This window comes from Planococcus citri, chromosome 2 (genome assembly GCF_950023065.1).
Source record: "Planococcus citri chromosome 2, ihPlaCitr1.1, whole genome shotgun sequence".
NCBI lineage: Eukaryota > Metazoa > Arthropoda > Insecta > Hemiptera > Pseudococcidae > Planococcus > Planococcus citri.
The window spans coordinates 57051045-57068142 of NC_088678.1; the positions used below are offsets into that span (position 1 = coordinate 57051045).

General features: G+C 32.7%; 1 protein-coding gene across 8 annotated transcripts in view; it reads right to left on the reverse strand.

Annotated features, from left to right (window-relative positions):
• The window catches only part of LOC135836616 (protein dead ringer homolog), a 141207-nt gene that overhangs the window by 2183 nt on the left and 121926 nt on the right, over positions 1 to 17098 (reverse strand). For all 8 annotated transcript variants that reach the window (XM_065351560.1, XM_065351558.1, XM_065351562.1 and 5 more), the window contains 2 exons: positions 9813 to 9996; positions 5006 to 5355 (listed from right to left, as the gene is read on the reverse strand). In XM_065351560.1, coding sequence (XP_065207632.1) covers positions 5006 to 5355; positions 9813 to 9996 — 534 coding nt within the window. The remainder of the gene's footprint in view (positions 1 to 5005; positions 5356 to 9812; positions 9997 to 17098) is intronic.

Genomic DNA, 17098 nt, shown 5'->3' on the forward strand with positions numbered 1-17098 from the left:
TTATACGTTGTGAATATCAATCAGCTGCCAAAATTGACAATAATAGCGAGGAAAATATATATATCTCCCGAACGAGTTTAATATTATAAAAGTAGGTATACCTATACGCATTCTTACAAGTTCGTACAGTTCGTACAATATCTCTAGGTACACGCGAGTCGTATATTAAGTATCTTTTCATATTTAAATTTAGACGATTACGATTTTTAAAAAGCGATTTTTATGTGAACCGGGAGTAATATTATACTATGGATAATTGACGACACCAGAGAGAGGTAGATAGGTAGGTACAATTGGTGACACTGTTTATTTCTCTCCGTCTCTGACTCTTCTCGTCTAATCTACGGGAACTGAAACCGAATAGTTAACCTGCGAGAGATATCTACGCAGCCTATTCTGTAAGTAATAAACGTTTCTACGTATATTTATGAAAAAAAAAACTTATTCACTATATAGGACTTATATATCCTTTTTGTTCTTTATCTTTCTCTCTCGTAGATATTTATTCTTATACACTATATAGGTGCCTAGATATTACACATAATAGGCTATACCCAAGTACATGCATATAGGTATACTACGTGTTGTTAGTTATTAATAAGTGGCGTATTGTAGAAAGAAATGTGTGTTTGGGAATGCATTAATTGTCTCTATTCAAAACAAACTAAAAGAATAATTTGTTCCGTTGTTTTATTTCTACGATGAGAAATTGAAACCGGTCACGTACCGTCACAACAGAATTCGAATTAAGAGAAAGAGCGCATAATGTACTCGATTATTACTAGCGTTCGCTCTGAAACGAACGTGAAAATGTATGCGACCCGGTACACCAACTAACTCGGGGTGATTCGATAAGCTACTTTGTATACATGTATATATTACACATAGGAAACACCTACATATAGGAAAAGTACGATTACAATAAACAGATTCATGCGTAAATCCATCCGGTGTACGACAAGTCGTAGGCATTAGCAACTATTGAAATGGAAAAAAAGCACGATCAACAAGAACAAGTAGGTCGGTATGGAAAGCAATAATTTTTCCATTTCAACGGTGTTTACATTTTTTGAAGACGATGATGCCTTTGAGTTAAATTTCTTTATTTTTCAATTTTTATTATCTTAATCGTGTTCAGGTAAAATAATAGGATTGCAGCAATAGTGAGGGGGGCACCGAGACAGCCTGTCTTCTCCCCTCTCCAATGCTGAAAATTTTATAGTAATGAGTCGGGGAAATGAGTCCCCGAGCTGTGAAACTGTGATTTTTTTGATAGGCTACCTAATATACATACGAACACAATACCTATATGATAAATTTAAAATTTCCCAATAAAAATATAAATTTTGTTGGTTGGTAAACCGCAAAATATGATAGGAAAATTTAAAACTAAATTCAAGGAAATAGTATTTTATCCTTGACTAAATTGAAAAATTTTGTCTCACACCAGTTTAAGTTGCAAAATTTACACTCGACAAATCGGTCAAGATTTATTCACCAATTTTTTTGGAACTTGAATTACAAATTTTTGAAAGCTTTTAGCCTTCGAAATTCCTATATTCTTGTAAAAAAAAAGTGAAAGCAATAAGCTAATTTAATTCTTGAATCTCAAATTTTCAATATTTTATACTTTGTTTCGTTCGGGCCTGATTTGTTTTTTTTTCAAAAATTGAATTTTAAACCAAAAAAAAATAAACGTACTCGTCACATAAAAAAACATGGTCACCTTCTTCTCAAAATACGAATTTTCGAACGCCTTTGCCCTCAATTCGCTCGAGCGTGTTTATAATTTGCTCTAAGAGATCAAAATTTCATAAAAATAGAAAAAAACATTAAGTACTTGTTCAAATTTTAAAATTTTTTGAAGTAAAAAAATCAAACTCCTCGCATGAAAAACATTGTTTTGTTTTTACCCTTAATTTGAAATGTGAATTTTCCTAATCTTTATTAAAATTTCTCGTAATTATTATTGAAGCTTTCAAAAATTCAAGAAAGAAAAATGAGAATTTTTAAAAGTGAAAAAATTGTCATTTTATCCTAAAAGAAAGTTGGTATTTTTAACCTATTCCCCTCTGAAAAAAAAACAAACAAACAAAACATACTTATTTAAGACCTTCTTTGGGTCGATAAGAGACCATTTGGGAATTTCTTTTTTTGCCCCCCCCCCCTTCCCCAATAAGAAGCCATTAATGTCAAATACCACAACTATTGTCTACTAATAAGAAATTATGGGGACTAAAATTGAGAGGCGGGATAGAAGGAATATTCGTGAAATAATAAACATCAAAATTTATTATTAAAAGTGAAAGCTGAAATTTAGTTTAAATATGCCCTCCCAAATCGATTGAACATGGCGGATGATTTCGTACCTTTTTGAAGCATCTATCAAATTAGAGTTTCTAGTTGTGGGAAAATTGTAATTTGTCGTAAAAAGAACCAAAATGAAATTCAGTATTTTTTCAACGCAGGAAAATCCAACAGGCCACATGGAGGCTCTAGAAAAGGACTCAAAACCACCATCAATTGATACAAAAAGGTAAAAAATAATAAGATAAAAAATTTCTGTTTTCTACCTCAATACATATTGATTCTTCCATTGGTAAGAATTGGGTAAAATTTAAATTTTCAAGAATTTAAAAAAAAATAAAAAATGAAATTAAGTTTTTGAAATTCACCTTGGCGATGTTTTAATCGTAAAGTTCTTTCGTTTTGTGTTTTTTGGTACGAAAATTCCCAGTTGTGTGATTTAATACAAGAAAAAAAATGAAAACTTTCAATTTAGTGAACCAGTTACGATTTGAGAAAGAAAGTAGGTAGTTTTTGTTTTGAAAAAGTTTTTGAGAAATGTGGAGGAAGGTGTAAATCTAAAAAACACTTGAAATGTTAAAAAATCACTTCAGGAAGGAGTAGTTAAAATTGCAAAATTACTCTCGAAACTTAAGCTCGCTGATTCTGCTTTCATTTTGTTGTTTTCCCAAAATATTCTGTTAGCCTCTGTTTTTCAATTAAACTATAAAATTAGGTATTCATTTTCTTTCAATTAAAAAAAAAAAAAATGATTTCCAAGAGATAATAAATTAAACAGAAGAGATAAAAATTTAAAAACAGCAGATAATTTGCGCTCGGAAAAATTTGACAAACAATGCCGGTCGCAAGTTGCTTTCTTCGTGTTTTTTTTTTTTTTTTTTTTTTTTTTTTTTAATTAAAAACTTGACCTAGAAAAATTGACCTCTTGTTTTTTCACCACTCCATCAATCGTGGCCAATGTTCATGCATGAAATATTCGGGAAAATATGCTTCTTAAAGTTCTGCTCTTTGTCTCATTGATACCCAGTAAAATCCCCCCCCCCATCACGATTACAGAGTAAAATCACAAACGAAGAACGTGACAATTCAGTTTTAGGCATTCAATTTTTTTATATGTAAGTATGTAAGTAGGCTACGATCAATTTTCTGAAATACATAAAATAAAAAAAATCATTTTTAAAATTTTTTTTTCCAAGGAGAATATTTTAAAGAGATTTTTTATTTTTATTTTTAACTCTCTTGCCATCCAACTTTTTTCATAACTACGATCAGCGTAATAACAAATTGCAAAATTTTACAAATATTTCAAATTCTAGAATTTTTTTTAGATTTCACTCGACATTTTGAACTTTGAACACTTAATTAAACCTCAACATTCAAATAAGTAGCAATTTTTGGTTGTCGTAACAATATTTGAAACTGCGATGACACCTGTTGCTTCGCGAGATATGCAAATTAATCGCCATATTTTTTCAAAACTTCGAGTCCAATCATTTTTCAAATCTTAGCTTTCGTCGCTACGCCGCCGGAAAAAACACGCGAATATTTTTTTAATTCTCGTATTCTCTGTATTCCTACGTAGATAAGTATTAACTATATAAGTGTTCGTTTGAGTCTCGCCTCATAACCACCTACTCTATAATACATATATAACGTTCGTTTGTGATGACAAATCTAGCAGAGGTATTTATCTAACCTCTGTATTATTTAATAATACTTTTAATCTTCACGGTACAATAAATACGAGCGACATTAAAAAATGAACCGAGTAAATACTCGAACTAGTAATTTACAACTGAAAAGAAAAAAGATGATGAATTTTTCATCAGCCAAAACAAACACACGAGGATTCGACTAAAAGTACCTATCTACGAAATAGTAAGTATATAAAATTATGGTACACGACGATGCTCGTATTTGCGCGAAATAATAAAAAAATCGGAATGAAAATAGAAAATTACTAGTATTATTATAGTTTTCATTAAGGTTTTAAAACTTTCGAATCGTGAATGATCAAGTATAGCTATGGTTTTGGTTTTTTGATGAAAAAGAGAACATGAAGAGGTTAATTTGTCTGTATAGAGACCCATATTTCGCGGAGATCCTGAGAAATGAAAAGAAAACAATTTAAAATTCCTACAGACTTAGAATTTATAACTCGCTGGCGACTTTAGAATGGCTTAAAAGTGATTGTTTCGGAGTTCAATTCCATACTGGCTCATTTCGTTTGCAAAAAAAAATGATATGAAAAGAGTGAAATTTGCCATAAATATTGTTTAAAAACTAGTCAAAAATTAAAAAATGAACTCAAGTAGGTACCCAAAACTTTAATTACAGAATAAGGTCCTCTCAATCATAGTTCGGTCTCGTTCAAATTGGAGAGTGTCAATTCAAGTGGTTCCCTCGTTAAAAAAAAAAAAAAAAAAAATTGTGAGATATCAATTTTTGGAAAGGAGGGCCGGAGGAGGAAAGAGAGGTGCCTAATACGAGTAGGTATAGTTTTTATTTTCCTAACCCGTTGATAATTTGTCTCTGATCTGCTCTTCATTTCCTTGAGATGATCTATTCATTGCAAAATCATTTTTAGAATATTTGAACATTTCACCAATTCACCAGCCTCAAAAACCATAGCCAACTTTTCCACGTTCGAAAATTTTTTAAAATTAATAAATAAAATGAGCAAATTTTTCATACAAACCTTGCAACATTAAAGGAGATATACCGTGAGCGCTAGGAATGGTTGCGTTACCAGTATGACTAACAAACTGGTTGGAATGGCCATTCATCTGCAGACGATTGCTACCGGTGTTCGAGGTGGAAGTGGTTACCAAACTGACCGGCGACATTTGCGATTGACCGTGATGCATCGATGTAGGAGGATGGCCATTATTTGGCCCGTTACTATTTGGACTATGCATTTGGCCTAAATCTCCGTAATAGCTAGTTCTTCTGCCTTCGCGTTTATTACCCTCGATGGCCGCTTGCAATTCGTGCGGTTTGCTCAAGTCCAATTTGTGGCATTCGTAGCGATATAGGAACTTCATGTACCTGTAAAAACGCAAAAAAACATAACGAATATGAAAATAAGCATCTCTAATTCCTTACCTTCGAAAAATAATATAATATAATAATGAATAATAAATAACTTTTAACGCGTAAATTTCATCTCATCAGCTTTTGACAAACGTTGTACAGTTTTAGATTTTTTTTCTTTCGTTGGCAATGTCGTCGTTTACGCATTAAATTAATGACATTTTTTCGCCACCTCGCGAGCTCGACATCAGGCATCGAACAGCTTATACAAGGCCCGGAAATCGCCTCTCAACTCGATGGAAATTTATCAAAGCAAAAAGCACCTTCGTCTACACCGCTCGTTTACAATCTACGAGTACTTGACGATTTGATTGACGCGTACCTTGCGCACACATTTATTACTATTCTACACTTAGGAGAAAAAAAATCTCTCTCTCGTATACCTACAGCCACACACACACATGTACAATTTAGGGCTAAAACAACCAACATCGTAGCTGTCACAAAGAAATATCATTTCGGTAAAATAATTGGCTCGAAGCCTGAAAAAATTGCTGAAAATTATTTCACAATAAGACGCGTCGTGGAAACGAATCAATTATTTCGAAAAGTCAACTTGGCCTCCAAATGGCCAAACCAGCGGCAGCAACGACCACTCGGTTATTTTTAAAAACGCTCACAAACAATACAACTCTTTTAATAGGTACCTATGTATATTGGTAATCGGCGATCGGTATGGTATTGATTTTTTTCCACTTTTTAAATTCACACATATATAGATATATGGTTTATAAAAGACAGCGTATTGGATCGGACATGTCTCCAACTCGAGTGATACTTCACACGAAACATAAATTTTCAATTTTAAACACGCCGCGTCTAATGCTTCGCGCTTATAACTTGAACAAACATTTCACATTCTATACTCCCCCCATCTCCTTCACCCGCCCTATTCTGTACCTTATGCTATGGTATATGGTATACTATATCGCGTAAATATTATTAAAATGCAAATATTTAACAGTCTTACGTGTTATTGGTTTAATAATTGTTTTATTTCGATAGTGCCACACACATTCATCCTATTCACGAGCTTATCATTATGTACCTACCCTCTTCGCATAAATTAATCGGTCCTCGTCCTTCGATGCAGGTATAAGAAAAAAGCCAAAGGGGCAAAAAGAAAACTGCCAATTGAGTCGAAAATATATTATAGTTGGTATCTTTTCGAGTAATCCGCTTAAATGATTGGTTTCATTGACGATTAAAAGACCTTTATAAGGATGTATTTAATGATACCTCGCGTCGCGGAAACCATAAAACAGTTTTTCCATCGATAATGAACGTGGACGAAAATTATGCCACGGTTTTTGTTATCTAATAGGACGTATTTTGTATATCGAGTGCGCGAGTTCGCAAATCGTGAACGAAATGGATTTTTTTTAAGTAAGTAAGTAGGGAATTTTTGGGAAAATTATGCTGGAAATAAAATAATATTATGGACTAAGTAGTAATTAGACTTGAATAGGAAAAATTGGATAATTTTTCAAACGTATTTCTTTTCTCATTTCAATTTTTTCAACTTGCCTTTCTGGTAATTAAAAAGTCTGTCGGTCACCAAAAGTCATCAAAGAGTAAATCAAGGTATACTCAAGGGACATCTCACAAAAAAATAGAGGAGCCCACCATGATTTGAATTTTTCAAAATAGTCCTAATAAAATATAACATCGATGAAAGAATCAGATGGCCGGTCAATTACTATCCCAGAAAAATCATGTTTCTGATCATATGCAAATTACAATCACATTTACAGTCCAATTTTCACATACTTACTCATAAAAGATGTTTGAGAGTTGAACTTTTTTTCAAATGCCTCAAAATCGTAAAATATGTGCGATTGAACGGCTGCATCTCTGAAAATCGTCTTCCTACGTAGTAGATCAGATTTTATAACTATACTAACAAATTCCGAAGTTTACTTTCAAAATAAAAGAAAAACGTATTTTTGGGCCCAAATTTCGAAAAAAAAAACATTAACTCAAGAAATGTGCAATTATAGGCAGCTGCACCCAGCGAATTTTTTATTTAAAGTCATATTCCGACTACCAACGAGGATTGAGAGGCCAATGTCTACTTGAAAAAAGTTCAATTTTTCTTCAAAAAAAAAAATCTCAAGTTTCAAAATAAGCATTATTTGGATAGCTGAACCTTCTGAAATTTTTCAACTAGATCATGCATCAAAAAAAGACTGCTTTTTGCTATGATGAAAAATTCTTTCTCCTCTCCCTTTGGCATCCCTTCATAAAATTCTTCTTCCCACATACTTATACGTAGTTGTACGTCAAAATTGAGCTTCTGATGCTAGAAATGAAGTTTTAGGAATATCTGGCACTGGCAATTCGATTTTTTTTTTTATCAATTTATGCAATTTGTGAAGACCTCTGGAAAATTTTAAGATCGGTAAGACATTTAATTTTCTATTTGAGCAGTTGGAATTTACTCTGTAGGTCTCCATGCTCCAATTAAAACAAAAAAGACCAAGATCGATCATTGAATGACTGAAAAGTTTCTTTATAAATTGATTCGATTTGAGCAATTTTGAGTCTAGACAATTTCATCTTAATCCCAGTAAAATTGAGAGGGGGGCAAGATGAGAGGGAAGTGCAAACCTAGAGAAATATGTCCCAACCAAACAGGCATGATAGGTAGTTAGGTAGGTACCCGGCTTTTTTTAAAAACTCGACACCTTTTTCCACGCTTTTTCCTAAAAAAATCACTCAAATTCGTATTAGTCGATTTCATTTCAGAAAATTTTCGGGCCCCTCTCCGTTTCTCACCTTGAGCATAAAAAATTCAGGACTCGAATTACAAAAAAAAATTAATGCATTAGATAAAAGGAAAATACTATACGTATTTTGAAGCATTTTTAAAGGAAAATGGTCAAGTTTTCCAAAAATGAACAATTTTACGCTCACCTAATTTTTCCAACATAGGTAGAATTTTTTCAAAAATCTGTTCATTGAACCCTACTTTCACTCCAGCCTTCTCTTCTCCGCGTCCAAGAGATGAAAATTTAACACAGTAAATTATATTTTTCTGCAGGAAAATTTAGAAAAATTGTCTTTGCTTTGAAAAAAAAATGCAAAATGGGGAAAAATCACTAAAATTGAGATTTTGTTTTCATTTTGCAATGTTTTCTTGGGCATATTTTACACTACGAATAGTTAGATACTTTTTTTTTCACTTTCAGCAACCTATTGACTTTTTTTGCCCTTTGAGGGCAAAATCCTCTCGAAATCTTTTTTCAAGATTTTATTTCTGTCTTTAAAAATTTTTTTGGACAGTTTCCATTCAGCTTTAAGCAATACGGGGTGCCCAGAAATATCGTGAACCCCAAAGAAAGTTTTTCATTAAAAATATAGGTTGGCAACGTGAAATAGATGCATATGATTGGTGGAATGTTATCTCTCCAGTCCAACAACCAATCAGGTGCTAATCGTTATTATCATTCACTGTGACCAACCGAAATATTTAGCAGAAAACTTTTTTAGGGGTTCACGATAATTCTGGGCACCCTGTAAGTACTGCCTTCAATTCTCATTTCGGGAGAGAAATCAAGTGGGAAAAAGCAACGAAATTAAATTGAAAGTTTTGAGAATTATCAATTAAGTATACGTAGGCTAATATTTATGTACATAGGTAAGTGCAAATTTTTATGCACAAAAACTTCAAAACATGCACATAAAATATGTATTTACAGCGGTTGAAATACGTATGTAAAAATATGCAAATTATCGGGTTAAAATACCTATATGCAAAATTCACACAGGTGTCTCTGTTTTTTCGTTTTTTTTGTTTTTGTTTTTTTTTTGGATTGGGAAACATTAAAAACATAAAAATTGAAGACAATTTTAAAAAATCAAGGTGGGGAATATTTGATTTTTTTACTGTAATTTTTTAGAATTTTTTCAAATTTGTCTTCGTTTTGCCCAAAAAATACTTACTTGGTTTTGAAATTGGGCTTTTACCAATTCAAAATAAAACATTTCAAAAAAAAAGTAGGAAAAATAGATGGCGAAAATATTATTAAATTACGTGTTTTAGCTCAAACTCAAAATAATGCATAATTCAGAATAAAGTTGGACTCATTATTTACAGAAAGTGATAATTAGCAAAGATCAACGCAATATAATTATACTCAATCATCTTCAGCATAGCAAAATATGCACAGCTCAACATAAGCATCCAAACTCTCAAGTATCTTGCTATTTTTTTCAATTGAGACTAAATATTGCTTCAATTTTTGAAAGAAAATTTCAGTTTAATGTGAATTCTTCCTTCAAATGTATACATAACCAATTTCAAATGAAAAATCATCTTCCTTTTTTTCCATTCGTCGTACTTAATCTTATTCAATATAATAATGTATGCTGTAGTAAAGTATATTATTGCTAAAGGGTATTTTACTTACTGTGTGCGTAATGTGAAAGCTGCTGATGTTATAGACGATGGAAGATTTAATCCTTTGATAACTTCTTGCCATAATTTCTTATTAATTACGTCGACGAGACCACCTCTTTGTACAACTAGCTTGTATAATTCATACAAATCTAATACGGATTTGGCCATTATTGGCAGCCTGGTTACAGGAGTCTCTGCAAAAAGAAAAACAAACAAAAACCACACATTATCAAACTTGCACTACTCGTAGAGTATCATACATAATAAATCCACAAATACTTATACATTTACCTACTTAGTTATCTACCTAGGCATACTCGTACACTCATGCAAAATATCTATACACGCTTATCACATGCTGAAAAACTTAAGAAAGTAAAACCAGATGGTCTACCCATCCATACCTAACAAAAATTAGAAAAAATTCTCAAGATATCCTAAGGAAACCCAAATCCAATGATACGGTGGATAAAATTGCCCATCTCAAAAAAAAAGCTACCAATTCTTAGTAGCACGTACCAAAGTATATCAGGTGTTTTGGTACCGGTTATTTAACGGTTCCACCCCTTTTGAAAGGTACCTGCATATTTGATCATCTATTGTTGTATCTGTAGTTTTTCATTTCCACTGTGGATGCGCTTTTTTGTTATAACCCATTAAAACAGGATACATAAAATTCAACTACCGTTATACCAACGTAGGTAGATGTATAGAATAAATGTAGAATGTCTTATTCTCCATGATGTTGATGTTATAATATTAAATACGCGAATAGAAGATAGGTAGGCATAATAACGCTGTACATATAGTAAGGTGTGTGGCGCACACATCGCGCTTGTCCTATACAACACCTCGCGGCTCGCGATAGTCTGGGAATCACTGCTATAAATAAAACACCTGAGCACACGTTTTCACGGGGGAATCGATTGTTTACAAGCCCATCCCACTTTAATTCAATTTGATAGCGGATTTGATAAATTAATTGGAAAATGACGTCGTCGTTTTAGGGTTCGCTGATGTATACGCGAAGGGCTTTTGATAGTATACGCGGGATCGGCCCTCTTTCATCTTCGCGCCGTCGTATTATTTGATAATGGCGTCTGTTTTTAATTCGCCAATCGTTCGGGAATTCTTTACCGTATTCGTTGATGTTTCCTCCTTTTTTTTCCACTTTCCCTATTCGTATAGGTTGCTCATCTGAGCAATGAGAGCTTTGATGTTGCGCAGTTTTATCGTATGTAAGTATTGTATTGTCTACGTATAATGTGTTTGATTCGTAGACGCGTCAGCGTTACCTAGTCAGCATTAATCGTTACTTGAATAAATGGCGCGAAAAAAGTAACACGTCAGGATAGGTATCTGATTAGGATTCAGAAATATGAGAGAAAAAGAGAAATTTTGGAATCGAAGAGGGTTGATTGATTTACAGTTAGGTACACTTTTTGTGATGATTTATACACGACCTATAGTTAAATTTAATTTTTGATGAATGGGTAATCAACTCATCTCAACCATTTTTTCACCTGAGAATCTTTTCTGAAAATTGAATAGAATTGGCACTGCGTCCAAACAATCGTATCAGAGCAAAGGTCCACATAAACAAGACTGCACATTATAGGACCACAGATCGAAAGGACGCAAATATTAGCCAATTCTAGCTCCCCACCATTCTGGCTCTTTACCTCTGTTTACTCGAAGAAAATCCTGCAATTCCATAAATTCGTGGGAATTTGTAGATACACGTAAGAAATTTTTGAGGCAATATTCTAACTACGAAGTATCGTCTTTTGAAGTACACTTTTGCTGATATCAGTGAAAAAAAGTCATTAAGGACACTCTTGACATGTACGAGAGAAGTGTATTTTTCATCGGCCTAAATTTCTTCAAAAAAATGTTTTAAAATCTCGAAAATGTGCAATTCATCAGCTACAATTTTGGATATCAGTTTTCTATGTAGATCATATTACAACAACCGGCGGCGTGCTTCGAGGTCCACTGTCAAAATTTTCAAAAGTAAGTTCACTTTCGATATTTTACAATAGAGTACCTAGGTAAGTATTTTGAAAAAATTTGGGCACCTGTAGACTTTCATCAGAATTTGGCCTTTAATTCAACAGTCCATTTCCTATATTTGAAAAAATTTTCAAAGGCCATCGAAATCATTTAAAAAGGGTCAAATCAGTCCTGTGGTCAAATTTTCAAAAATAGTGAAAACAATTAAAAGAGCTGGTAGATACTTCATCATGCAATGGAGCTTTGATTCGTAAAAAATCATATTTTCATTATTTTTTACCTCAATTTTTAATGTCATTACTCATTAGAGAGCAAAGAAGTTCTGTATACTTTCATTTTTTGATCAACACCCATAATTTTTTTTCAAATAAAAAAAAAACAACAAGGATGCAGGGCTATTGAAAATTGAAAAAAAAACGTAATTTTAAGATGCAGTCTCATGAAATGAATTTTTAGGGTGATCATAAGAAGATAATTAGTTTGATCGGAAGAAAAACCTCAATGATTTCAAATTTTGAATTCACAAACTCATAAAATAATTTTCATTTTCATCTGAAAATACATAGGTATTGGAGTTCTCATCACAACTCAGAATGTATCTCACTGCAGGACTTTTTTTGTGGAGGAGTGCGGGAGGACTGCGTCCCCTCAAAGGAAAGTTCAAAAATATTGAAAAATTTCCATAAAAACTACAAAAAATGGACGAATTTGAAAAAAAATTAATGAATTTTGGCAACTCTTTCAAAAAATTTTGAATTTTTTTTAGGTCAAAATTATCCAAATACAAAATCTGTCAGTCAAAGATGTCACATTGAAATTGTTGAATTATGGAACATTATTACTTGAAAAACAAAAAAGTGATCAAAATTTTTTTAAACAATAAAACAAATAATTTAGGTAGGAACTTCGATTTTTTTCGAAATTCAGTGGGAGGGGGGAGGAGGAGTATGAAAATTAGGGACTTGTAACTTCAATTTTAGAAGGGCATACAAAAAAAGGCCTCTATCAAGGTGATTTTACTTCATACTCAAAATCAAAAAAAAATTGTCTTCCGCCCCCTTTTCTTTCCCTCCAACAAAATTTATTGATAAAATACCTACCTATGTATTTTTTACATTTTTGGATTACTTTCATAAATAAGTAAATGAGGACCTAAGTAAATAATTTGCTAGTCCAATAAATGAACAGATGAATGGTTAAATAAATAAATAGATTACGTTGAAAAAGTAGGTATCTATTAGGTAGGTAATTAACTAAACATAAAATTGGGATTTCAAAATTGGATTATTAGCTTATAAAGTACCTATGGCACATGTCTACATTTACAATAATTACTCATTTTGTCGCTCTAGAAACTCATCTGAGTACATTAGGTATAACCCCCCCCCCCCAGTTGTATGAGCTACTTTTGGAGTTTTTTTTTTTTGAATAATTGAATTTCATTATTATTGACAAAAATTGTCAATTTTTTCATCAACTTTGTTTTTAGCATTTAGACAACAATGTCAAGTTTTACATGCAATGGAACAAAACCTCCTCATTGAATATATTAGAAAATGAATATCTAAAATACAAGGTTGTCGAACTCGGATCGCAATTAGCGTAAATTCGAAAATTGAAGGCGTTCAATTGTGTTTTAATTAATGTCGTCGTGACTTTCTCTGAATAGGTAGGTAGGTATTACTATAGGTATACCTACATCGAAATACACGATGGAAAAATCGTCTCGAATTCGAAGTATAAATTAGTACGTGGACGATAATCGAATATACTAGATACGATGATGACGAGTTATAACGTTTTCGAATAATTATAACAGGACATTTTATTTAATAAATTACCGTTAATGACTTCTCGGTAATGGATCTGCGTATGGATATTATAAATGTTCGATGTGCTAGTGTTTGTATTTATGATTTATCGCATTAGAGAGATACCTTACCTACCTATTCGTATATATTCGACAATTTGCATGGACACAAATACCTCAACTTCGACGTAGGTATCAATGCATTTTATCGCCCAGCCAGAACAAAAGAAAGACAAAAAAATATCAATATCAATCACTCTCGTCAACTTATCACCTCCATTTTATCGAATTGATTGAAAAATAAGCCACCAAAACAGGTATAGGCAGTAAGCACGCTCGCTGTTGCATTTACACATTCAATTCATTCGTCTATATAGATACCTACAACAATACCGTAAAGATATAATTAAACCGCGAGGGGTGATCTTTTCGAACATCAGCCGAAGGAGGCGAGGTGAGCAGCGAATAGAAAATATGTGAAAGGTTGTTTGTATTGGAGTTGTATTATTTGTTAATGCTATTAGAAGTCTGGCATGGCGCGATGGAATATTCAATGTATATGTTCGGCAGGATATAATATACTCATGATGGAAACGGTGAAATAATAATTAAACGACAAATATACACGAGTCATATAGAGAGGCGCATAGTGGAGAGGGTCTCAAGATGCCGACCCTACATAAACTACACGCTATAATGTACCTGTACGAATGGGCTATATGTAGATCTACCTGCAGGACCTGAGTTATTGTGGATACAAATATTATCGAATGTATGGGCACACCTTATAGGTATGCATCTTTATTCGAAAAAAAAAGGAGATACGTTTCCTAAGTGAAAATTATCCCAATATAAAATAGTATTCTCGAAACGAAAGTGTCGAGTTATCGAGCATATTATAAGTGGTATCGAAGCACGTGCTTTCAACTCGTAGGGTATATGTGATTAATGGATAATGGTTTTCATGCCATCCTTCACATCTCACCTATTCTTTTTTTCACGTGACGTATTTTTTTTCCACTTTGCAGCGTGATCAGAGTCAGCAAATTAAAGTAATGAAGAGAAGATCACTTGCAACTTGGTTCTCAATTTATTTTTCGTGAAGGCTGATGAAGGGGAGAAGGGGGGTAAATATTTAAACCGACAAAAAAGCAAAAATAAATCAAAAGACCACATAAAAATACTTACCCTACTTGCCAAAAAACTGAAAATCCATTCCTTAAATTTTTCGGACGATTTAAAAAAAATTTGGAGCCAAAGGTAAAGAAATCAAAATTTTACATAATTGAGCTAAAAATCTGGAATTTTAGGTAGGGACCCCTCCCCCCCTCCAAAAATTAGACTGCTTATCCCCCAGGAAAAATAAAAAGTCGAAAAAAATAATTGAGATATTTTGAGCAGTTTTGGAGCCTCCAGAAAAGAAATGAGTATGTACATATTTGAGGGACCCCATACCTTCCCTCCAGGTACACTTCAGGACCAGATTTTTTTCCTGAGTGACTTTGAACTCGAAATAAAGGTCTCCGTGAAAATTGGCTGAAATTCTCTGATATCCAGAATATATATTAGATACCTACCCACTTGCATAAAATTCTTCGCTTTTTTGCATGAATTATGTCGCACATATAACCGCAATATGACCTATGCCCATCTCTATATTGATGTTGTATAGGTAAACTCATCAACGATCGAGCAAAAACCGCAGCCAAGTATCCCTTATAATAATATACCTAGGTAGGTAGGTCTCGAGTCTATTCTAAAAATTACAATATTGCTTATATTATTTTAATAGAGAAGGAAGAAACACACGTAAGGCAGAAGTTAGGTAGATTATACTCGTATAGAGTGAAGATCGGAAGAGGGTAGTGTTATAAGTTAACCATATACAGGAACATAAAATTGTATAAAATGCTCATAAAATTTCGCCGACAATGCCGCTTTTAAATGTAACAAAAATACTATTAAAGTGTGTATTACATACAGAGAGAGCTGTTTAATTTACCCATAAAACTTGGCATAAGTCGTAAGTAAGTTTTTTTTCCTTCGTAATATAAGAACATAATTTGGATATGAAGTAGTTCGCAATTCGTATTAGGTATAACGGTTACATGTGTGCGAATACAACCCTCTCTACCTTTTACCCTTAGCTCTATGTGCAAAGACTTTTGGTTTCAACCAACTACCTACATAATAATGACGAGGCAAATGAACGAAAAAAATAATAACATAAAAACGCAAATTAAACATCGAAAGAACACACACACACACACATACCTAGGTATTTAGTCGTGTAATACAATACCCAATACCTATGGTATGTCTCATACATGTACAATTATTAGGTATACGAATCCATAGTTCCTCATGGTACATAATATAGGTAGGCAGGTAACCAGTCTAGTTCGCGTATGTGTACTCGTATTTTCAACCTTCAATAATTAACAACCCGAAACGCCATCAATATATTGGTACCTATATTACAATACGTGGGTTGGAGAAAAAAAAGTTCAAATCCTACCAAAAAATAAAACGAAAACAATAAGCATTAGAAGAGTTATTTAAATTCTTTATTTTCATATTAGCGTTAACCCAAAACCAGACGACTTTGTTTACATAGCTTTGGATTTTTTTTTCCTATTCTTTATTTGTCCAGAAAGTTATACACGAGTCTGAATATAAAAAGAAATTAAAGTTTTGTACTGGACAATGTAGACTGGTGCGTTATTGACTCGTTTAATTTAATTTCATTCCTTAAATATAGGTATAAGTATACAGATGTACCTATACAGACAGATAGGCTGAACAACGTCAACATAAATACTGGTTAAGTAATTTTCTTTTTTAATGAATACTTAAGATGGATAAAGGCATGAACGTGGTGAAAGCATAAGGGGAAATTATTACCTCATACACACCTTTTTAAAATACGATTTACGAGCTCGAAATTCTTAAATACTTAGTGTGTTTTAATATTTTAGCCTTTTTTTTTTTTTTTTTTTTTGGAAAGAAAAAGTTGAATTTATTTTTTTGGCGTCACGCGTCACCTTCAATATAATTTCGTAGGTACGTAATAATCGTACCAACCTGCATGATTCATCATGGATTGTCAGATTGAGATTAAATTTTTTATAAAACATGTTCGATGTCATTTTAGAAGATATTTAGGTCACTGCCCCTGAAGCAAAATTCACAGAAATGGTCAAGTTGTTGTTCTTACAGTTCATTTGCGAATAATATCTTTCGAATATTTACATATTATATTATTGTTAGGTAGCAATGCAATTTAATACTATATTATGCGAATCGAATTGAAAAATTCACTTATTTTTCAAATGAAGATTGCCCAATTATTTTGTTAATGTTAAGTTTAGTTACCTAATGGATACATAATTTTTCAAAAAGTACATACAAAGGTTCATTTGGAGAGATCTTGGATCAGTTTTGGAGATCTGATTTCCAAAAATGTGCTGCAG